Here is a 22,750-nt window from a genome sequence, read left to right on the forward strand (position 1 = left end):
GTGTATGTGAAATCCACAAAATGGATCGATTGTTATGGCTTGACACAATCTCACCCCGGTGAAGCTCGAAAAGTACAAAGTTTCGAAAAATATTATTTTCGTAATCAAAACTTATCCAACGCATAATAACTTTTCAATACATTGTAAATGATTAGTTTATATACCTTCAAAATAGCAAGTTGATGCAATTTCTTGTTTGAGTTGGTTTATGCGGGACATTTATTACATGCGTTATTTCCGAGTATTTTTAATCGCGAACTTTGAAACCCTGTTTAGGCTAAATAGTTTGCTAATATTATCTGTGTTCCATTCTAAGTTATGAATAAATATGTTATGTTCATTATCATTTTTAATTCAGGTCACCAGTTTCTATAGATATAATAAATTTTCACAAATAAACATTTTTCGTTTTTGGCACAATCTCACCCCCGTGGCACAATCTCACCCCGGATGGCGGTACACACACTTAACAAAAAGCACCGAATTCGGTAAAATTTTACCGAAATCTAAACAGCTGAACGTTCGGTAAAAATTTCGATAGTGCCAATCGACGTTTACAGATCATTAGTAATGTTTGGTGCAATAAAAAATTTTACCGAACGTTCAGCTGTTTAGATTTCGGTAAATTTTACCGAATCGTTTAAGTGTGCACGGTATTTAGAAAAACCAGGAAAATATCAACAGCTCCGTCATAGCGAATTGCTTTCAGTGTAAATTTAACGAAACTAATTTAAATTTTACTCTATTTAGAATAGAAATTTATAAGCCTGTAAACTCTGCCGGCATTCATATATCCTTTTCACTCTTGTGTAGGATTTCGTAAATATCTGTCATTGCGGACGAAATTACAAAAGGAAAAATATCTTCTTCTCATTCATTCTCACAGAACAAACAAGAAAACAAAATCTTGTGGTGTGGTTTCTTGTCATTTGTCGCACACATACAACGTTTGTTGTCCTCCCTTAAACGTTCGCGAAGCAACGTGGTTTTACTCGTTTTACTGCTTTAAGCCATTAGTTAATTTGTATTGAATAAGATTGTTTAAAAATGTCTAGTGACAGCGATAGTGAAGCTACTATGAAAAGTAATTCGACCAAAAGTCAACCGCGTGAAAAAAAGCGTAAACGGTTGCAAGAGTACCTAGATGAGAAGGCCGCTCGCGAAACTGCGGAACGTGCGGAACTAGAACTAAAAAGGCGGCGGAAAAGGGGCCTAAAGGATGATGAGGAGGGTGAAGATGTCAGTTATCCGGTAATAAATCCAATCAATTTTATCAAAAACAAGGAGATCCGGTCGAAAAAATTTAAACGTTTGCAAGGTTCAAAGAAGAAAAAGGAGAAGGCCGCCAGAAAATCACGAAAACTTGAAGGTGGACCGAAATCTGCCGGACATACAATTGAAAGCTTAAGAGAGCAAGATCAGTCTGCCATTGCAATCGTAACCGACGACGATAAAGCAGAAGTAGCTAATGATCTGGACCATGATGAATTCAGTAAATATTTTCAGAAGAGTTATGAACCGAAAGTGTTGATAACATACAATGCCACACCTCATACTCGCACTCGACGGTTCGGAGCAGAGATGGAAAAAATCATCCCTAACGCAATGATCCATTCTAGAAATAAAGCTACCTTGAAAAAAGTCTGCAAGAGTGCGATTCGAGAGGAATACACTGATATTGTGGTCATCAACGAAAATAATAAGCAACCGGAAGGGCTTTTAGTGATTCATCTTCCGGACGGACCCACTGCACACTTCAAGGTGAGCAACTTTAAATCGTTGAAAGATATGAAGAAACGAAATTCGGTTATCACGAGTCACCGACCGGAGGTGATACTGACCAACTTTACCACTCGATTGGGTCTAACGATCGGACGTATGCTTGGTGCGCTGTTCCACTACGAACCAGAATTCGAAGGCCGTCGAGTGGCCACATTTCACAACCAGCGAGATTTTATATTCTTTCGCCATCATGTGTATGAGTTCGATAAAAATGGTAAACGGGTTAAGCTGCGCGAGCTGGGACCAAGGTTTACTCTGAAACTCCGCTCACTTCAGCAGGGCTTATTCGACGTAAAATGTGGTGATTACGAATGGTTGATTACCAACAAGCGGCACCAAATGGAGGGCAGACGGCGATTCTTTCTTTGATGCGCCTTATATTTTGCTTCAGTTTAAATAGAGTTGTAAGTACAAATAATTATTTCTCGTTTTTTCCAAATTCTGAATATCACATCCATACCATCCAATGCGTTTTCATGTATAGTGTTTCGTTGCTTTACGTTCTTAGTCTTTAACCCTTTATAAGGCCGTGGCAATTATTTTGCCACCAACGAAAAATATTTGTTTTGTGTCTATAATGACATCAATATAATTATAGAAGCAAAATAAAAAAATTTTGTTGGTGGCAATATAGTTGCCACTGCCTTATAAAGGGTTAAACCTCCTTACCGATACTAAACCTGCTAAACATAAAGTCCGTCTGGCCACTTGATGGTCGTCATGAGTCTTGTTTTTAATCAATTGCGTCGTTTAGAAGCGTAATTACTTTTATCGTGTCTAGTAATTTTAATATTCTACTCCGTAATTTAGTTCTACCGCTTTTGATAAAAAAAAATCAGTCTTGTAGTTGTAACTTTGGAATTTACATATATATTCATAGGCTCAGGTTTAAAGGACTATAACGTATTCCATGCGTAATTATGAAGGTATGTCTATTTACTGAGTATAATAGGACTATTTCTGATTTGGAGCAATGAATCGAAGCAAATAGATACACCTATATTTAATGGATACCATTCGAAGATGATCAGAAGGTTGAATGATGAAATTTAGCTTAGTCAAGTGTTATCGAGTGCGACCCGGTAATATAGACCACTTCTAATAGGTAGGCGTAGGAAACAACAAATACTTGGGACTTCAGGTTGGGCAAGTCAGGTCGGTTCGTTAGGAAATTGTATAAGTACTTATGAATATCAGAATTATACGTTTATTAGAAGTATAAATATACTCATCTGCAAATAATCAGTAATCACACTGAATCAACTATTGCTCATGTACGGTAAGGCGTAAAATTTTACTTCTAGTCACCTAAAGGCAATAGGAATACCTATAACGTGATTTTAAAATGAAATTTTACTACTTAACAAACAGTAATGCCGCAGCAAAGAACTTGCAAAAAATATATACCGTTGAAAGCATCGAAATAATAACGAAAAATTTCGTACTCTCGAGGAGTACCTAAAACCATTACCTTCCTGACCATTTAAATCTAAACTTATTAACTTGTAGCGCATTGGTTGGGGTCACTGAAAGTCGACGGGTCTATCGTTGGCAAATTCAAGTTTCCAGGTCCGAGATCTCCTACAAGATCAGCAGGTGGTTGACCTAAATCCTGCATGGTTTGCATCATATCTAGTACCGTTTGAAACCGAACCCTTTTTACTTCTGCCGAATCATCTGGTTTCTCTTTCTCTAGTTCCCGGCAAACATCTTCCATTAGTTTGAGCTGCTTTTCATAACGTTCCTTATCTTCTTTCGGTATTTTATCGCCATTTTCTCTCAACCATTCCGGATACTTTTCTGTTAGATCTTTTAAGCTAGGCAGTAGCACTTCCGACGACAGCAAACTCTGCATCATGTTTTGCATGAATGGCAAAAACGCATTGTTTTCGCCGCTCTCATTCAAGTCGATATTCCCAAACATACCAGCAATGTCCTCAGGGGAAAACGGTGTCTGCAAGTTTTCTCGTCCTTCGCTCAAACCCTTCAGCGCATCAGTAATACTTTGGCTGACAGAAGGATCTATATTATCTGCCGGAACAGTTGCTGGTGCTGCACGTACAGCCATTGCTGCGGCTTCAGCAATACGCTGAAATCCCAGAGTGATCTGGTCAGCGTCAACTGTTTCTCCTCCACCAAATAACGCTGCCATCTTCTCCTCAAACATTTTAGCCTGTGAACTGTTACGAATTATATGGTCACTTGGTCATGAGCTCTGGTATAAAAGTTGTTTTCGTGGTGTGTTATTATTCAAACTTACGTGATGAACTCTTCATTCCATAGTTGTTCAGTTGGAGGATCGTCATGTTGCTGATTATCTCCGCTCACGGGCTTTCCATTTTCCTCTTTATGTTTGCTGAAATCTTCTAGAGCGCCTGCCGAATAATGAGTGCATACGAATATTAAAAGCATGATACGATTATGTAACAGTTTCACTTACTATCGAGCAAGTCATCCAGCTCTTGGTCGCCAGAGTTGCACCCCGATGGAACATCAGGTTTCTTGCTGCCATCTTCGGACATTATTTTCTATTTGCGGTTTCCGAAAAAAATTCGCGAGTTGAAATTTACGTGATTCAATTTTTTATTTATTGGTATATATTTGTCTATATGTTGTGTAATTGGAATTCAGGAAATAATCTCTTGTAACAAATAATAAACACAAATTTCTTGAATTACGTATACGTTTTTCGGGAATCTGGACCAAGAATAAGTAAAATTTTCAACTACCCGAGTTTTGACAACTACGAAAACTCACGTCATGTTCATCGTTCATGTCTTGTCTGAAAATGACAGCTGTAACAGCTACACGCTAAGCAGGTGCTGATAAAATCATAAAATCAATAGGTGAACAAAAGCTTCATTCGACAACTTCGACAAGTAGTTGGCGCCGCGGTAAAAATGATGATATTTTTATTTCGAGCTGTCAAAACACATAGAAAACTAAAATCATTAGAAGCGAATTTGAATTTTTTTTAAAACTGCGCGCTTTGGAATCAATCAAATGTTATGGTTGGGTTAGAAAATAACATATATACTTACTATAATTTTTATTTGCCTGCATTTTATTTAAAACCATTTATAATTTTATTACATAATAAATACTAAACAATAAGGACATTGATTCAACATGCCTTGTATGAAATATTGTTATAATTTTGCTTAAAATCATTGAAATTACCTTAAACAATATATAGAACACTTTCATGAATATATCTGGATCTAAATTTTTCGGTCTGGAACCTATAAACATAACCACACACACCTAAACTAAATCCGGATCTCAATTTACTTGTCCTAAGTACACATTTCATTTGCAACCACCAGTGCGCTAGCTGGTTAATAAGATTTCTAACCCGCTGCAGAAAATTCAATGTTCGCAATATTCATTTTACTGAGATTTAATTGAAAAATGTTTTGATTTGTATATCCGTCCAGCGAAAATTTGTAACTGATCATCATTTTCCTAGTTCAGACAGCCAAATGTAGGAGTCGCATGGGCTTCATTAGTTTTGCGTTTATTCGCCTATCAGATTTATAATTCCTGCTCAGGCGCGTCCGGCAGAAATCGAACAAAAATCTGGCAGCGAAAAACTTTTTCTGCCAGACATTCTGCCGGATTTCTGGCCGCCGTCACCCGTGAAAACTAGCAGAAATGACACATCCGATTCGGGCAGAAATTTCGCCTCGGTTTTTCTTCCGGATTTCTGTTCGATTTCTGCCAGAGGTTTCGAATAAAAACCGTTTTTGTTATAATTCAGCTTTCCCTCCTTTTTTGGAGGGTAGCAGCAGCGGACTGTAGCAGCACGAAGCGTGCAATAAACAGGTTAACAATTAAATTATACCTGCTTTGTCATGTTCCATATTATTCTCTTACCTTTTGCCCGAAACTGCAAAACTGATGAACCGCTTTTCTCCTGCCTCAGTGTCACATTTGACATAAAGAGAATCGGGTGAAAAATGAAGACTGGTTCTGTTCGATTTCTGCCAGGCATCCGAAATTTTCGTAAGCGGGAAGCACCGCGGCACCGCCTATTGGTAGGCAACTATGTTTTGGGTGCCTACATGATAGCGTGAGCAGAAATGAGATAGCACTTCTTCGCTATACGTTTCACTCGACATTGTTTTGGGCCTGTTGTCAAATTTTGAGCCCGCGGGACATTCAGTTGCTGTCACTTACTGCAGCTCGATATAGAGATGCCAACCGGATGAATTTTTTGTGTTCATTTGCTCCTATCTGACAGATAAAATTCATCCAGTTCCAACCTGGATTGAATAAATAAATTCGCTATTGTAAACTGGCTGTTAAGAAGTGGATTGTTTAGCAGAAAGATCCAATATTAAGCTTGTCGATCAGTTTTTGGAAGAGGGCGTGGATGAGGGCTGGTTTGAAAAACTTAAAATAGCTAAATCCCCGCTTATTCAAACACCATGCTTACTTTATGCAGCTTTGATCACTTAAAACCAACCCGTAAACAACAATTGCTCTTGCAATTCAACTACCGTTGTTACTTGGGACACTTGGGTGGGAGTGACGCGAAAAACACTCAGTTGAAATAAATTTTTTTTCACCGGTAATGTTGTCCTAAGAATGTTAGCTCGAAGTATCATTAATTTTTATTTGCTGTGTAAAGGTTCTGTCATGTAATTTGACATTTTTCTGTTTTCTTGTGCATGTCTGACGTGGAAAGTAAAGCAAAATCGGTTGCAAATTGTATGCTTTTATACTTAAATTGCTTTTAAATTATGCTAAAATCTGTGTTTTCTAGCAGCAGAGTGATTAATTGTACAGTTTAGTTGATAAAAGGTAAATTTTCTGACCAGCCGAGCGATTTGCATGTCGATAAAAGAAAGTTTTATTACTCGACACTTCCCCTGAGAGAATTTCTTGACAAAGTTCCATGTCATCGCTGTAGATGATGGATGCAAAAAATAATCCATTATAGTTTTATTTTTGCAGTTTAAATCGCTGCTAATGAATCCCCAAATGGCTTCATATGGACAGCCCCCGCAGGGCTGGCAGCAGGCTCCAATTGGCCAGGGTCCACCCCCACCTGTGAATGGAGCTACGCAAAATGTAAAGTTTTCTAACTAAGTAAAAAATTTCAATAAATAAATGTATAACTTTTTAAGCTTCCCAACCAATTTCAAAATATGTCACTCGGAGGGGCACCAAAAGCAAATGTAAGTGGTCCACCGTTTCCAAACCGAGCAGAGGTTGGTAGACCACCATCAATGACAGCACCAGCTTCGGGAGGATTTTTCCCAGCTGCAGCTCAGCCATCATTACAAAATGGGCCCCCACCAGCACCCGGACAGAACTATGGCCTTTCAAATGGCCACCAACAAGCATTGCCAGCTCAGCCAGGAATGCCACCCATGCCCTCTATGTCATCTGGTGTACCGCGTGCCCAGTTTCCACCAACTACCACACCCAGACCTGGTCAACCGCCTATGGGCTATCCCACGCAAGGAATGCCTGGTGTCCCACCAGCTTTTCCGCCAACACAAGCGTATCAACAAATTCCGCAACAAACACCAACTCAGCAACCGCAGCAATATCCACCACAGCCAAATCAAGTGCAGTATCAACCACAATCTGGTGCACCTTCACAACAACAACCACAACATTTCACCGGTCCAACTGGAATGCCTCCGATGCCACCCACTGGTAACGTTCCCAATCAATACCCATCCGGACCAGCTATGCCCCCAGCAATGACACCAGGAATGCCACCGGTATCGTCGGCTGGTGGAATGCCTGTTTATCCTCCGCAACCCGGCCAGATGCCAGGTCCTCCTCATCTACCGCCTCCGCATGCTCATGGATATAATGTGAGTTTTATATTATAGACTTTATATCTAATTTGTCAACGATAAGACGAGTTAACACATTTTACAGTTTTTTTCTTTTTTAAAGTTTTAATATTTCATGAGTTAACTTGTTATACTTTTCGAGCAAGTTAATATAAAAACAGGAATCGGTAGCTGGTCAATACGTACAGATTAATATAAAATAACAATGATTTTTAACAAGAAAAAATCACTAATGACCATTCTATTTTGAAATCGAATTGATATTTACATAATTTGATTTTTGTGACAGTGAAATGACAGCAATTATATTTATATCATTCTTTTCCTAGTAGCATAGAACCGGGGTGGCTCTTCCTGTATCTCAAGAATTGCTTTCCACTGTACTCCAGTCTTTCGGAGGGAAAAGTAGGCTCGACTTCCAGTTTGAATGCGTCGTTTAATCTCCTTACTAGTATTATTGAAGGCGGTGATCAAAGATCACAAATATATGAACTCATCAATCACTTCCAATTCGTCACTGTCGGTGGAAGGCGAACGTTGATTTCTCTGGAGCCTCTCCTACCGTATATTTGGGTTTCGAAGCATTGATTGGTAGCCCAATCTTCGTACCATGCGTTTAGTCTTGCGTAGATTGCCTCCGCCGTCCCAAGGTTTAGTGATAATGTCAAGGTCTGCGAAGGCTAAGAGTTGACTACTTTTCCGTAGAACGTTCCTGTCGTTTCGATGCCCGCTCGATGTTGAAGAGCACGGGACACTCAACTCCGCAGCCCTTTACGCGAGTCAAAGGGATTTCAGGGTGCCTCCGAAACACGCACGAAGCACATCACTCGCTCCACTGTACCTTTGACCAGCCGCGTCAGTTCAGTTTGTCCGAAAAACCGTCCTCGTGATTATCTGTAATAGCTGTTCGCACTCGACTGTATCGTATGCTGCCATGAAATCCACGAAAATATGATGCGTGATGTGTGCGTTGCATTCCCAACATTTCTGGAGCATTTGGCGACAATCCGTTTATCGACGTTTCTCGGTCTTGGGTTGCCACTCTCTTATCGCCACTAACACTCGCTGCGTCAACAGTGCTCGTCCAACGGGTACGGGATCTGCCTCGAAGTCGTCACCTTCTCTGCTAAATATTGTTTTAGCTGGTCTCAGCCGGCATCCTTATCACATAACCAGTTCATCGCAGCCTACCGTGTTTGCCGCCTCACAATATCCGCATCTTTGTATACCTACTTGGTATATTTCATGGTTCATACGCCTGCGCCACATTCATTCTCTATCTAGTATGGCGCCAGGAAGTGATCGCAAGATCTTACGCTCTAAATCACCAAGAGCTCGTCGGTCGCTCTCTTTCTACGTCTACGTTCGTTTTGGAAGAGTTTATGACAAGCCCTAATCTAGCAGCTTCATCTTTAAGATGTGTGTACGCCTCTTCCACAGCTCTACGGCTAACAGCGATGATATCGATGTCGTCCGCAAACGCTAGGAGCATGTGAGATTTCGTGATGATGGTACTGTATCTCTGCTCGCCGGCCCTTCGTATAGCACCTTCCAATGAAATGTTGAACAGCAAATTCGCTAGTCCGTTATCTTGCTTCAAACTATCCAGCGTCACAAACAAGTGCGATGTCTCGCCCGCTATTCTGGTGCTTGATTTTGAACCAGCAAGGGTAGCACGAATCAGTTTAATAAGTTTTGTTGCAAAACCATATTCAAGCATAATCCGCCACAGCTCGTTTCGTTTAGCTGAATCGTACGCCGTTTTGAAGTCTATAAACAAATGGTGAATTTGCAAGTTGAATTCCTGGAATTTATCGAAGATCGCAAGATGAACATTTGGTTCGTCGTGGAGCATTCCTCTCGAAAACCATACTGGTATTCGCCAGCAAAGGTTTCCTGCAACGGTGTTTATAAGCGTTATGCCGCGGTAACTAAAGCAATATTTTTGTCAGCTTTTCACAAAAAGCTCAGCTCACAATCACAATCAGCTATATTTCTAAATGCCAATAATTTTATTTCTAGCGTTCGAACAATTTAGTTCAAAAATTCCCAGTTAGCCTCTCCAGGTACAACGTTAACTTAATAACCCAATCATCTGATATTCGGCTGCTAGAGTCAATAGGATCGTAGCACTAATCCCGCAATTACCGCGTTACTCTCACAGCTGGCTGTAAAGTTCTATACGAATAAAAATCAGAAGGTGAAGTTCTGAAAGCGGAATATTAGTTACCTAGACGTTGCTTTGCTTTGCAAATTTTGGAAAAAATTTGTCCATTATTTTCTATTGAAATGATGTTAATTAGTTGTTTTAATACTTTTGGTTAAACTACGTTTGGTTGTGAAATCAGCAAATTGGTATTGAGATCTATGAATTGGCAGTATTGTCAACGATAATCCATAAGCATTCTGCAGGCCATTCATGATTTCATTCAGTTTAGAGTATCGTACATAAAATGTTTCACAATTCCAGCAGCCTCCTGGTCCACAAGGATTTAACCAGATGCCCGGCTACCCGCAAGGCGGAATGCCGTCGCCGCCACAGCAGAAACGTCTCGACCCGGACAGCATGCCCAATCCGATTCAAGTAATAAAAGAAAATCAATGCAATTGTGGAGGAGTATTTGCTACCAATCAAGCCGGTTTGGTGCCACCTCTGGTGACTTCAGATTTTATAACACAGGATCAAGGAAATTCCGGTCCACGTTTCATTCGCTCGACAATGTATAATGTACCGATTAATACGGATATGATGAAGCAGAGTGCAGTTCCATTTGCACTCATCGTTTCTCCATTTGCACGTGTGGCCGAGAAAGAGTTAGCTCCACCGATCGTCAATTTTGGTGAACTGGGGCCCATTAGATGCATTCGTTGTAAGGCTTACATGTGCCCATTCATGCAATTTATTGACGGTGGTCGGCGTTTCCAGTGCTTGATGTGCAAAGCCACCACGGATGTACCTACTGAGTACTTCCAGCATCTCGACCATACTGGTCAGCGTATGGATAAATACGAGCGTCCCGAACTGGTTCTCGGGACATATGAATTCGTCGCGACCAAAGACTACTGTCGCAACAATACGCCACCCAAGCCACCAGCGATGATTTTCCTGATTGATGTTTCCTACAATAACATTAAATCGGGCTTGGTTCACCTACTTTGCTCGGAGATGAAAAACATTATTCAAAACTTGCCTGTCGACGAAGGCCAGCAACGAAGCGCGATGAAGGTGGGCTTCATTACCTACAATAGCTCGGTTCATTTCTACAACGTAAAGAGCAGTCTTGCTCAGCCACAGATGATGGTCGTCGGAGACGTTCAGGTTGTATTGCCAACGTTATTTTTAATACTTATGTTATAGCTAATTTTATTGCAACAGGAAATGTTTATGCCATTATTGGACGGCTTTCTTGTTGATCCTGAAGAATCAGCTGCCGTTATTGACGCATTAATGGAACAAATACCCAGAATGTTTGGCGATACCCGCGAAACGGAAACCATTCTGTTGCCAGCGCTACAAGCAGGTCTTGAGGCTTTGAAAGCTTCAGAGTGCGCAGGTAAGCTGTACGTGTTCCATTCTTCACTACCAACAGCGGAGGCGCCAGGAAAACTAAAATTACGCGATGATCGAAAACTCTTAGGAACGGATAAGGAGAAAACGGTACTAAGTAAGTCCTAATGGTTCTGTAATTAGATTAGATATAATTAAACCGTCCCTTACAGCTCCGCAATCGACAGTTTACAATATGCTTGGTCAAGAATGTGTTGGAGCCGGCGTATCAGTAGATCTGTTTGTATTCAACAACTCATACATAGATCTGGCCACTATCGGTCAAATTTCCAGATTAACCGGTGGTGAAATCTACAAATATACATACTTCCAGGTAATGATTCGAAAGTGGCTAGTATGTCGCACGTATGTTTACTCCTAACGTCTTTTCCACTTCAATTAGGCCGACATCGATGGACAACGCTTAGTCAATGATTTAATCAAAAACATTTCGCGACCAATCGCCTTTGAAACTGTTATGCGTGTACGTACTTCAACTGGAATAAGACCAACAGATTTCTTCGGTCATTTTTTCATGTCCAACACTACCGATATGGAAATTGCCAGCATCGGTAAGTATCAGATTCAAGCGACGAAAAGTACCGTTTCTCAAACTATAGATTTTCAGATTGTGACAAATCGGTGGCGATTGAGATCAAGCATGACGATAAGCTAACCGATGACAATGTATTCATACAAGTTGCACTTCTATATACCAGCTGTTCCGGGCAACGTCGTTTACGTATTCTTAATCTCAGCTTGAAAACTTGCAATCAGTTGGCGGATTTGTTCCGCACTTGCGATTTGGATACGGCAATCTTGTTCTTCGCTAAACAAGGTCTCTTCAAATTGCTGGAAAATTCTCCGAAAATGATTAAAGATTCGCTCATCAATCGGGCGGCGCAGATCTTGGCTTGCTATCGGAAAAATTGCGCCTCACCAACTTCGGCAGGACAGTTAATCCTGCCCGAGTGCATGAAGCTGCTGCCATTGTATATCTCGTGTTTACTGAAAAACGATGCATTTTCCGGTGGTTCCGATCTGACTGTGGATGACCGATCGTACGTGATTTACTTTGTTATGAGCATGGATCTGCCGACTTCCGTTCAATTCTTCTATCCGCGTTTGGTACCGGTTCACGATGTTAAGGTAGATGATACGAATGTTCCAGCTTTCATTCGCTGCACCGCTGATAAGATGATGGAAGATGGTGCTTATATCTTAGGTAAATATCTTAAAGTAGATAGATATTTTGAACAAAAGATAATGAAAACAATTTGTTACAGAGAATGGCGTACATATGTTTATGTGGCTTGGGCTGGGTTTGTCGTCAGAATTTACACTATCCGTGTTTGGAGCTCAATGCACACAACAAATTGACACTGATCGTACGGGTTTACCAGTATTCGATAATCCACTTTCCAAACGTGTGCGAGGTATCGTCGATAGTATACAGAACGGAAAGCATCGGTGCATGAGGGTATGGTGTAGTTATATCCAACGTAATCCGATTTATTTTCAGTGTTTATTTGATTTCATAGCTCACCCTGGTTAAGCAACGAGACAAATTGGAGAGCGTTTTGCGTCACTTCCTGGTTGAAGATCGTGGCATGACTGATGGTTCCGCTAGTTACGTGGACTTCCTCTGTCACATGCACAAAGAGATTCGAACATTACTTAGCTAGCTGGATTGCAATGAGCACAGTTTTAGTAGTCGCTTCAGATTTATCTGTAACAATAACAACAGTTACGGTTCATCCACCAATGCAAATTGTACCACACGGTCAACGAACAACAACAGCAGTCAGAGCAATGCGCAATGCCAGCGGCAAGTGTTTGAAAGGAGCGATGAAAATGGAAATTATCCCTCGAAAATCACCAGACACTATCCACAACGACCACCAAGTGACGATGCAGACGATGAGAACGACACCATCCAGGAAGAAGATGAAGAGGATGACGCGTGTTCGGCACAGTCTAACCAGTGTCACCATAGTCACTACCAAGAACCAGCTGCAGCTGACAGAAGCATCTCACAGAACCGTACTAAAGTATTGCGATACCGTAAAGCATTCATGGGAAAGTGGTAATAATTGTAACTGTTTCAAATTATACACAATTATTATTTTTTATTACTTTACAATTATTTTCCAATTTAGAAAGATATATATAAATATAAAACACATGTGCGGAAATACCTAGTAACAACGCATAAGAAAACTTTACTAGCGGGGCGTTTTGCTTAGATGTTTATATTAAATGTGTAATGAATCAAATAAATTCCTTAACAAACAAGCAGATTTACATTTGTTATTATGATGAAAATGTGTGTTGGAGGGTTAAACGATCAACGCAAACGTGGCAGTACTATCTTCCATATGGCGTACTCCGTTTCCATATAGTTCCATATAGTCGATAGTTACATTTGCGGTGAAATGATCTGCGCACCCTCGAGTAATTAAGCCAGATAGCAAAAATATACGAAATTTATTAATACAAAATGAAGCATTCTCTATTTACGTAAAGAAAAAAAAAAGAAATTTCAAACCAGTTTATATTAGTGCATAGCTAGAAGGCTTAGGCTATTCATTCCATCGCAATGGTTTTGATACAATAGAATTAAAAAAAGCGATTTTTCGACTTGTATTGATAGAACTGTTAACACGAAGCCTACCGACAGTTTATGCACCTATTTCTACCACAAGAGGTCAGAGAACCCCTTCTTCGAAAAGTCATTCAATAATTGCAAATATACATTGCAATGTATTAAAAATATTTTCTTTAGTTTATATTTTGGTACAAGAACGATTAATGATTAGAAGGCAAAAACAATTGGAATTGCCTAATATAAAGATCGATGTATATTTGTATGTACTGCCACAACTCCGAAACGCTTGAATGGTTCTTTATCTTGACTTTAGCCAATTTGTACAGGGAGGTTTGCAAAACGACCCTGACGAGGGCGAATTGTTTTGCTGGAATCATCAATCAACGACAGGATTTAGTTAAATGAGCAGTGTTGCGAAGCCCACACTCGTGTTGTATAATTTTCTCATACGCATACTCGTTCTAACGAACTGGCATAAACATCTCTTGTGGACTCTCGCTCTCATCCGCGTGTAGAATCAACGTGAGATGAAGAAGAAAAGAAAAAAATGATGCAATATCTGTATCCCAGTGTGCCGGCTAGCCCTTACGGGCAGCTAATTGCTCACGAGCTGTTGGGCTTGTGAGTGGACTATGCCAATAGACGCTACGTGTGTGTATTCGCGAGTGTGTAGGTAGCAGAATGTCTGCACACAGCACAGGCGTGTTTGTTGTACTCGTGCGTCAATGGCGTACCCGTTGGATGCTATATTTCTCATACTCGCTCACGTGAAAATAGATTTCATTTGCTTCCCGCTCAATTTGGAACATTGATATCGACTGAAGTTTTTGGAGCGTCTTAGTAGAATACGAATCCTAAAATTAAATAAAAAGAAGAAAACTTATCCAATTTAATTCTACTATGTATATTTTATTCTTGATAGATACGTATTTCGCCTACGACTTGCAGGCTTCCTCGGTGTCTGTTTCCGAACTTCGAAGTTCGATAATTTCGGAACTGGTTCCAAATGTATAACGGATGGTTCTACGTTTTGAACTGTTCCGATAAGATAATGCTGATAATCAATGATAATGATAATCAAGATAATGCTGAGCATTATCTTGAATCCTACTGTATTATCTGTGACCCCGTACAAATCGTCCCTTTAGAAAACCAAATTGGATTCGCCATTTCGGAACGAATTTTGTATCTCAATAATTGCTGAAGTAAACTTTTGACCTCGATAATTTCTGCTTTCGAGTTAAAGGTTCTTCTTGAGATCGGGCATATAAGATCTTCTAAGGCTCGGACTATAATAACCGATGTCAATGTCCTAAAATTAAATAAAAAAAGAAAACTTATCCAATTTAATTCTACTATGTATATTTTATTCACGACAGATACGTATTTCGCCTATAACTTGCAGGCTTCCTCAGTGTCTGTATTCGAAGTTCGCGAAATACGTATCTGTCAAGAATAAATATACATAGTAGAATCAAATTGGATAAGTTTTCTTTTTATTTGATTCCAGATTATTATATTGGAGCAAATCAGGATTCTCTTCTGCTGGTGTTCGTTGACTTCAAAAAGACGTTCGACCGACTGAACCACGAAAACATTTGGGGCGCACTTAGGAGGCGTAGAGGTGTTCCGGATAAGCTAGTCCACCTCATCGAGGCTCGGTACGAGACGATCTCGTGCAAGGTTGCACAATGGCGTCTTATCTGACCCTGTAAGGGTTAGTGAGTGAGACAGGGCTGCATATTATCACCGCTGCGGTTTCTCATCGATATGGATAAGATAAATACACGTTGGAGCTATTGTCAGTAGGCCAAATCGAGCATTATCTTGGAGTCCTCTAACGATGAAGCAGCTAACCCAACGAACATTTTTGTTATAAAGCAGCTTATCAAGTACTTGGTCCATTGGTTTCAGCTATACAATACATGAATAAGCTATCTATACATATAAAAATGGATTTCTGTCTGTCTGCCCGAATGTTCCTTATAGAATAGAAAACTACTGAACCGATCGGCGTGAAAATTTGCATATAGGGAAGGTTCTTATGATGGTTAGAAATCCCTCCCCCCACTAAGAGGGGGGCTCCCATACAAATGCAACACAAATTTCTGCATAACTCGAGAACTAATCAAGCAAATGGAATCAAACTTAGCATGTGGGTGTTTTTGCAGGCGAATATTTTTTCTATGGTGAATTGTGACCTCTCTCCTCTTTAGAAGGGGAATCTCCCTTTTAAGAGGGGGGCTTCCATACAAATAGCATAGCATAGCATAATTTGACCGCCCGTGAGTTGCCCACGATTGATCGAGATCAGCTGAGACTGCACAAAGATCCATCAGAATGATGCTTGGGACTAGGAGGTAGCAGATCATTCTCAGTGTGCATTTTGTGGTGATCTAATCCTTTATGATGATCAATAGCAAAGCTGGCCACGCCCATGCAGATCAATTTGCGAGGGAAAGGAATGTTAGTCCGACACTTGCTGCTACTAGAGACCGAGGAATCCTCTGCATCATCCACAAGTGTCACAGGAAGGAGTTGTTGTAAGTAGAAACGAATTGATCTGGATCCACCGAGGCAGGTGGTGCGATCACTGTCATTCGATCTCGCGTACGGTTTGAGGTCGTTTTTGGTTACGTGGCCATTGCGAAACCGGTAGTTGAGATGCGACATACCGATATAAGAAAAAAACTATGAAAAATCGATTTACCGCACCGAAAGTTATGTACTATCAACATATGCGATTCGTTCGAAATCGCGCGTGGTCAGTTATTAAATACCGATAGACCTTTGTTGCTGTACACGAAAGCTATCCTGAGACAAACGTGTCTATTTGGCAATTCATCAAAAACTAAACATTGACTGCGCGAGATACCATTTGGGCATCCTTTGATCATAGAACTTGCTTAAGGACTTTGACTTCTCCCTAAGCTGTATAAAAGGTATTAAGTTTTTGATATTTGATAATCGTATGATAAAAATAACGCGCGATGTTCCTAGGTAACCGATTTTACGATTAAAATGCACGTTTATAAGATTGCAATAAAAGTTCCGGTTTGTAAACACACCATAGCTAAGTGTGCTCAAATGAATTCAAAATGGCGTTCTAAAATAACCGCTGTCAGAAAAATGCAATGAGCGAGACACGGAAGCAAACGATGCTAAATTACCATACGAAAGGATTCTCAGTTTGTAAACACCGGTTATATGAGACCAACCTGGATATTCGGAAATTTTCATGTACTGCCAGTAATTAAGAAACTTAAGATCAAAAATACAACTTTTTTATAAATGAAATATAATGGTAATGATACTACATAATGAACCATAGTTTGAAAATTTATATCGAGAAATATTATACACATGCGAGATTTACGGTGGCTTGAAAACCTCGTGACAAACTTAAATTTATTATATCTGAAATGAAGTGTGCCAATATAGTCCCTAAGTTGATAAGCAATTCATCCTATCAACTATAGCGCCCTGCACGCGTTTAAGAGGGGGGCTTCCATACAAATGAAATACAAATTTCCTGATAACTCGAGAACCAATCAAGCAAATGGAACAAAATTTAACATGTGGGTGTTTTTGGAGACAAATTTTTTTTCGATGGTGAATTTAGAGCCCTTCCCACTTTAGGGAGGGGGGTTCCCATACAAATGAAATACAAATTGACTCATAACTCGAAAACTAATTAATCAAACGGACCATATTTGGCATGTGGGTGTTTTTGGAGGCATGATTTTTTTCTATGATGAGTTAGGACCCCCTACCCTTTCAGGTGGGGGGCTCCCATACAAAAGAAAAAAAAATTTCCTCATAACTCGAGAACTAATCAAGCAAAAGGAACCAAATTTAGCATGTGGATGTTTTTGTAAGCAATTTTTTTTCTATGGAGAATTAAGACCCCTCCTCTCTTTAGGAGAAGAATAATGACCCCTCTCCCCAGAGGTGGCATAAACCGCAGCGCAGACCAAAAGACACACATTCTTAAACAACACAACACTCGCCATGCGGTGTGTGTTCGCCCACAAATTCCCTTCAGTGTCTCTTTTGCTAAACACGCTCTTTCCTGTTTTACGCGCACCAACAAAAGGCAGTCGCAAACGCAGAGTGATAAATTTGCTGCGTGCTTTACCACACCAAGAGCCGCACTCTGCGCGGCTGGATTGTACACCCTGCGCTGGGTCATTTGAAGTGGTGTGATTGAAAAAAACATTTTTACTGTTGTGGTGCCTGATCCGTACTAACTTAACATAGACCATATTAGTTGTTCAGTGCAGCGTGTATTTTCACTTTTAAAAGGGCAGAAAATTTGTAAATACAAAACAATTTTTTTGCGCAATTCCGCACGGAGTGTGGCAAAGGGCAGCACCAAGTGCTGTTTGTCACTCACTGGGCGATTTTCACCGAGTGCTGTCGTTCGCTCCCACTCTGCTTTCGCTCGTACGCTGTGTGCATATTAACTGTAGAGGTGTGTTGCCGAATCGCTCTGTACGACAAGGCATAATATTGGAACATTGGGCGCATAGTGTGAGCGAATGACAGCCCTGCCTCTCCCTATTAAGAGGGGGGGCTTCCATACAAATGAAATACAAATTTTCTCATAGCTCGAGAACTAAGCAAGCAAATGGAACCAAATTTGGCATGTGAGGGGCTTTGCAGGCAGGAATTTTTTTAATTATGGTTTGAGACCCCTCACCCCTGTGGTAGGGGGATAAGGACTCTCATACAAATAAAACAGAAATTTTTGCGTAACTCAAAAACTAATCGAACTCGAGAAATTTTAGACTCTTTCATAAAACATTAATCAATAACAAGACCACCAAAAACTATCAATAGTAACATTAGATAATTCAGCGCGAGACGGCCACAAGCCGCGAGTGTTGCCGGCGACCTGCCGTCGGAAGCGCTGGCCACCGGGGGGGCCAGCCCCCCTTAGAGATCACCTCTATCTAGGTTAATTTATTTTCCTAGATCTACTGACCTCTATTACTTTCCTTCAGTTGGGTCACCCCGCGAAATGATACTTTCTACGAAAAGATTTTCCGTGAAATGGTACATACCGCGTAAGGTTTTTCGCGAAATGGTATTCTGCGAAACTCTATATCCCGCGTTATGGTCAAACGAGAATTGGTGTTCCGCAAAATGGTATTCGGCGAAATGGTTTGTAATGATGGTGAATATTTAAATGCTATCCGCTTTATTTTATCATGCTAAGCAATGGGGGGAGTTGTTTTCTACTTTACTGTGAAGAAACTTTGTAAATTAAAACACCCATGAACTCCCCAGAAACTTGCAAAACTAAAGATTGTGCCAAAGGTCATCCGAGATTCACGATTTATGTACAACACAGTTTAATTTGTGGCAATACGAAGTTTGTCGGGTCAGCTAAGTAGTTCTTAAATAAAAATGTTTGTTGGGACGTGACTTTGCCCTAGTCAACGACATTATCGTACTCGAACAACGATGCACTATAATTCGATAAACAATCTTATTCCTAATTGACGTCACCAACAGTATAAGTTTTGCTCTTTTGTCAGTTAGCCCAACTAAAAAATTAAATTCACATTCGTGACTACTAAGTTGCTTATATTTGTTTAAGTTTTGTATGTGCAAATAAAAGAAGGAGGGAAATATTTTTACTTTTATCGTCACACACTGATACTAACCTACGGAATCTCTTTCAGATTCGTAATCGCGAACTAAGCCGAGATGGACAGCTACCCAGCGGAGTTCGTCCATGTTAACACAATTACAAGATGTATAGGTAGAGAAAATAAATAATCGATTGTGTGAAAATTGTCGAGCCATACCCCCTTCTTCCTTATTTCGATCAGTTAATGCATCATGATGGAAATAACGGTGTTATATTTTTGGCATCCCTGCCGCTAACGGTACCTTCGCGAACGTTGTCATGCTTGTCCTTGATGTGACATTCAGAACAAATTTTCGGCGTTACACAGTATCATTTGAAGACGAGTGCTTGTCGGAAAACAATCGGTTCAATTTCGCTCTTGGCTTCTAGATTATTGCTGCGAATCTTTAAACCATTAAGTGGCTCAATAATGGCTCTCAATAAGCTTAGTATCGAAAATGTTGACTTGAAAGGAAAGCGTGTTTTTATGCGGTAAGTAAATTACCAATAGATATAGAAAGCTTCAAAAATAACTTGCACAAATTTTGTTTTACATGAAGGGTGGACTTCAATGTTCCTATCAAAGAGGGAAAGATTACTAGCAATCAGCGCATAGTTGCTGCACTGGACAGTATTAAGTATGCTTTGGATAAGGGCGCAAAGTCAGTAGTTCTCGCATCGCATTTGGGACGTCCGGATGGCAACAAGAATGTTAAATACACCCTAGCACCGGTAGCAGATGAATTGAAGAAACTCTTGGGTCGCGATGTCACTTTCTTGAACGACTGTGTGGGCGCTGATGTGGAGGGTGCCTGTAAGGATCCGGCGACTGGTTCTGTAATTTTGCTAGAAAATGTTCGATTCTATGTGGAGGAAGAGGGAAAAGGTGTTGATGCTTCCGGAAATAAGGTATGAAACCATTTTCATTTTCTAGGTGTGTCAAACTCCGCTGCTCTATTCATTCATTGTAATACTCAAACAGGTTGCATAATATTATGTCATAGGTGCTTGCATCAAGTGAAATGTGATTAGATTAGTACACATAATAACACGCGTGTTTTTACAGATTAAAGCCGACAAGGACAAGGTTAAAACTTTTAGAGAAAGCTTAGCTAAGCTTGGGGATGTCTACATTAATGATGCCTTTGGAACAGCCCATCGCGCTCATAGTTCGATGATGGGCGAAGGATATAGCCAGCGTGCTGCCGGATTACTGCTTAATAAAGAACTGCGATACTTTTCGCAAGCTCTTGATAACCCACCACGTCCATTCCTTGCCATTCTTGGTGGTGCTAAAGTGGCGGATAAAATCCAGTTGATTGAAAATTTGCTCGACAAGGTCAATGAGATGATCATCGGTGGTGGTATGGCATTTACTTTCTTGAAAGTTTTGAACAATATGGAGATCGGTGGCTCGTTGTTCGATGAAGAAGGATCAAAGATTGTCCAAAAACTGGTCGATAAAGCAAAGAAGAACAACGTTCAACTGCATTTGCCAGTAGACTTCGTCACTGGTGACAAATTTGCCGAGAATGCGGCAGTCGGCGAGGCTACTGTTGAGGGTGGTATCCCAGCTGGACATATGGGTTTGGATGTAGGACCGAAATCTCAAGCGGCATTTGCTGCCCCAATTGCACGTGCCAAGATCATTGTATGGAACGGTCCACCCGGCGTATTCGAGTTCCCTAACTTTGCTAAAGGAACAAAAGCTGTAATGGATGGCGTCGTAGCGGTTACTAAAGCGGGAGCCGTTACCATTATTGGTGGTGGAGACACAGCATCCTGTTGCGCCAAGTGGGGAACTGAATCGGAAGTTTCACACGTCTCAACCGGCGGAGGTGCATCACTGGAACTATTGGAGGGTAAAGTTCTCCCAGGAGTAGATGCCCTGAGCAGTGCATAAATATTTAACAAAGTTTGTTGTCACAATGCGAGTGTTGCAAGTCATGACCATTTGCTGGTTTATCTAATCATTATTTAAGTTTTAGCAAAGTAGCATATGCGTAATAGTAATGAGTGATTTACTTGAAATTATACGTTCAGCCATTATCTAAGTCGGAAATAATAAAATACATGTCAATAAAAACAAATATCAAGGAAATGTCTTGCTAAAAATCTAGAACAAACACTGAGTGTAACGAATAATTAAAAGCTTACCGAAAATACCATTCCATGCCACTAGATTTTTTTACATCCATTCATTTTACGGGATTGCTTTTTACGTTCACTGTTGTACGTCCAAAGCTTTGTTTTACGTTCAAAATTTGAATAAACGTCCTCTTTTTTACGTCCAAAATTTGAATTAACGTCCGCTTTTTTACGAACGATTTTTCACGTCCCCCCAGTAGGGGGCGTAAAACGAGACTTAAGTGTACTTATTTCAATATTTCTTTTAATTCAATCGAATTCTCAACATTATTCATTCATATTTTACAAACTTACTTACTTATTGGTCCGTGTCCGGCAGAACAAAGACATGAAATCCGAGATCTCCACTGCCGACGGTTACTCGCCGTGGCTTTCACCAGTCGCCAGAACAGGTTCTCGTCAGCAAAGCTGGATGTCGCTGGCTGAGCTGCGTCGCCATGAGCCTCTGCGTTGTCCTTGCGGATTCCAGTCGAGTGCATCTATATTCTATAAATGGTTTCTCAATTAGTTCTTATTGATTAGCTGTTAGATAAATACTCAGTCGGATAAACTAGTTGCAGTGCATGAAAAAATAAGAGTTTTAAAGAGATGCTTATGCCGGCGTGTTCGTAAGAATGATTACGCGTGTGAGAAAATCAGACCACACGAGTGTGGGATTCTCCTTAGTCGTATCATTGTCGGCGGTTACCAGAGATCCTAAATACACGAACTCATCAACCACTTCCAGTCGCTCCAGGGTAGCTTTGGTTAGCTGCCAGTTTGTCCGGAAAACCATACTTGTGCATTATTTGCCACAGCTGTTCGCGTTCAACTGTATCGTATGCTGCTCTGAAATCCACGAAAATATGATGCGTGGGCACGTTGTACTCCCGACAATTCTGGAAGATTCGCTGGAGAAAAAAAAATTGATCCGTTGTACTGCCCAACGAACTCTCTTGCTGCTGGGGTTAGACATGCTATTGGGAAGACATAGTGTAATGCCGCGGTAATTACAGTAATTGATCCGATCGTCCTTTTTATAGATGGATCAAATTAAATCCTCTATCAATTTCTCTGGTAGTTTCTCCTCCTCCCAAATCCTTGAAATTATCCTATAAAGTGCGTCTGGATTCACTGACGTTTTTTGGTTAAAGACGCTATATTGCTCTCTCGTACGCAGCATTTTGGAGTAGCTTCCCCGGTTTGAGCTCCTGCACACGTAACACAGATCC

General features: G+C 40.5%; 4 protein-coding genes across 7 annotated transcripts; 3 read left to right on the top strand and 1 right to left on the bottom strand.

Moving 5' to 3' along the window:
- The first annotated feature begins 975 nt into the window (after nt 1–975).
- Nucleotides 976–2,192, top strand: LOC128743174 (probable ribosome production factor 1). Its single transcript, XM_053839700.1, has one exon. The coding sequence runs from the start codon at nt 1,048–1,050 to the stop codon at nt 2,149–2,151; it is 1,104 nt and encodes a 367-aa protein (XP_053695675.1). The 5' UTR covers nt 976–1,047; the 3' UTR covers nt 2,152–2,192.
- Nucleotides 2,193–2,972: 780 nt separating this feature from the next.
- LOC128742616 (peroxisomal biogenesis factor 19) lies at nt 2,973–4,540 on the bottom strand. The gene is made up of 3 exons (XM_053839031.1): nt 4,223–4,540; nt 4,043–4,157; nt 2,973–3,962 (listed from the first exon to the last, which is right to left on the bottom strand). The coding sequence occupies exons 1-3, from the start codon at nt 4,302–4,304 to the stop codon at nt 3,281–3,283; spliced, it is 879 nt and encodes a 292-aa protein (XP_053695006.1). The 5' UTR covers nt 4,305–4,540; the 3' UTR covers nt 2,973–3,280.
- A 1,915-nt stretch (nt 4,541–6,455) lies between these two features.
- Nucleotides 6,456–13,440, top strand: LOC128742171 (protein transport protein Sec24C). 4 transcript variants are annotated; one of them, XM_053838423.1, is made up of 11 exons: nt 6,477–6,495; nt 6,554–6,588; nt 6,742–6,858; nt 6,915–7,616; nt 10,069–10,917; nt 10,975–11,263; nt 11,319–11,479; nt 11,549–11,717; nt 11,774–12,370; nt 12,432–12,625; nt 12,687–13,440. In XM_053838423.1, exons 3-11 carry the CDS (start codon nt 6,757–6,759, stop codon nt 12,828–12,830), a joined length of 3,207 nt encoding a protein of 1,068 aa, XP_053694398.1. In that variant the 5' UTR covers nt 6,477–6,495; nt 6,554–6,588; nt 6,742–6,756; the 3' UTR covers nt 12,831–13,440. The 4 variants fall into 4 exon arrangements, with proteins under 4 accessions (XP_053694397.1, XP_053694400.1, XP_053694399.1 ...); XM_053838422.1 differs by having other exon boundaries at nt 6,456–6,588; XM_053838425.1 differs by having other exon boundaries at nt 6,456–6,588; nt 10,072–10,917.
- Nucleotides 13,441–19,729: 6,289 nt separating this feature from the next.
- LOC128744631 (phosphoglycerate kinase) lies at nt 19,730–21,505 on the top strand. Its single transcript, XM_053841785.1, has 3 exons — nt 19,730–19,883; nt 19,952–20,300; nt 20,458–21,505. The coding sequence occupies exons 1-3, from the start codon at nt 19,822–19,824 to the stop codon at nt 21,292–21,294; spliced, it is 1,248 nt and encodes a 415-aa protein (XP_053697760.1). The 5' UTR covers nt 19,730–19,821; the 3' UTR covers nt 21,295–21,505.
- Nucleotides 21,506–22,750: the final 1,245 nt, after the last annotated feature.

This window comes from Sabethes cyaneus, chromosome 3 (assembly GCF_943734655.1).
Source record: "Sabethes cyaneus chromosome 3, idSabCyanKW18_F2, whole genome shotgun sequence".
Classification (NCBI taxonomy): Eukaryota; Metazoa; Arthropoda; class Insecta; order Diptera; family Culicidae; genus Sabethes; species Sabethes cyaneus.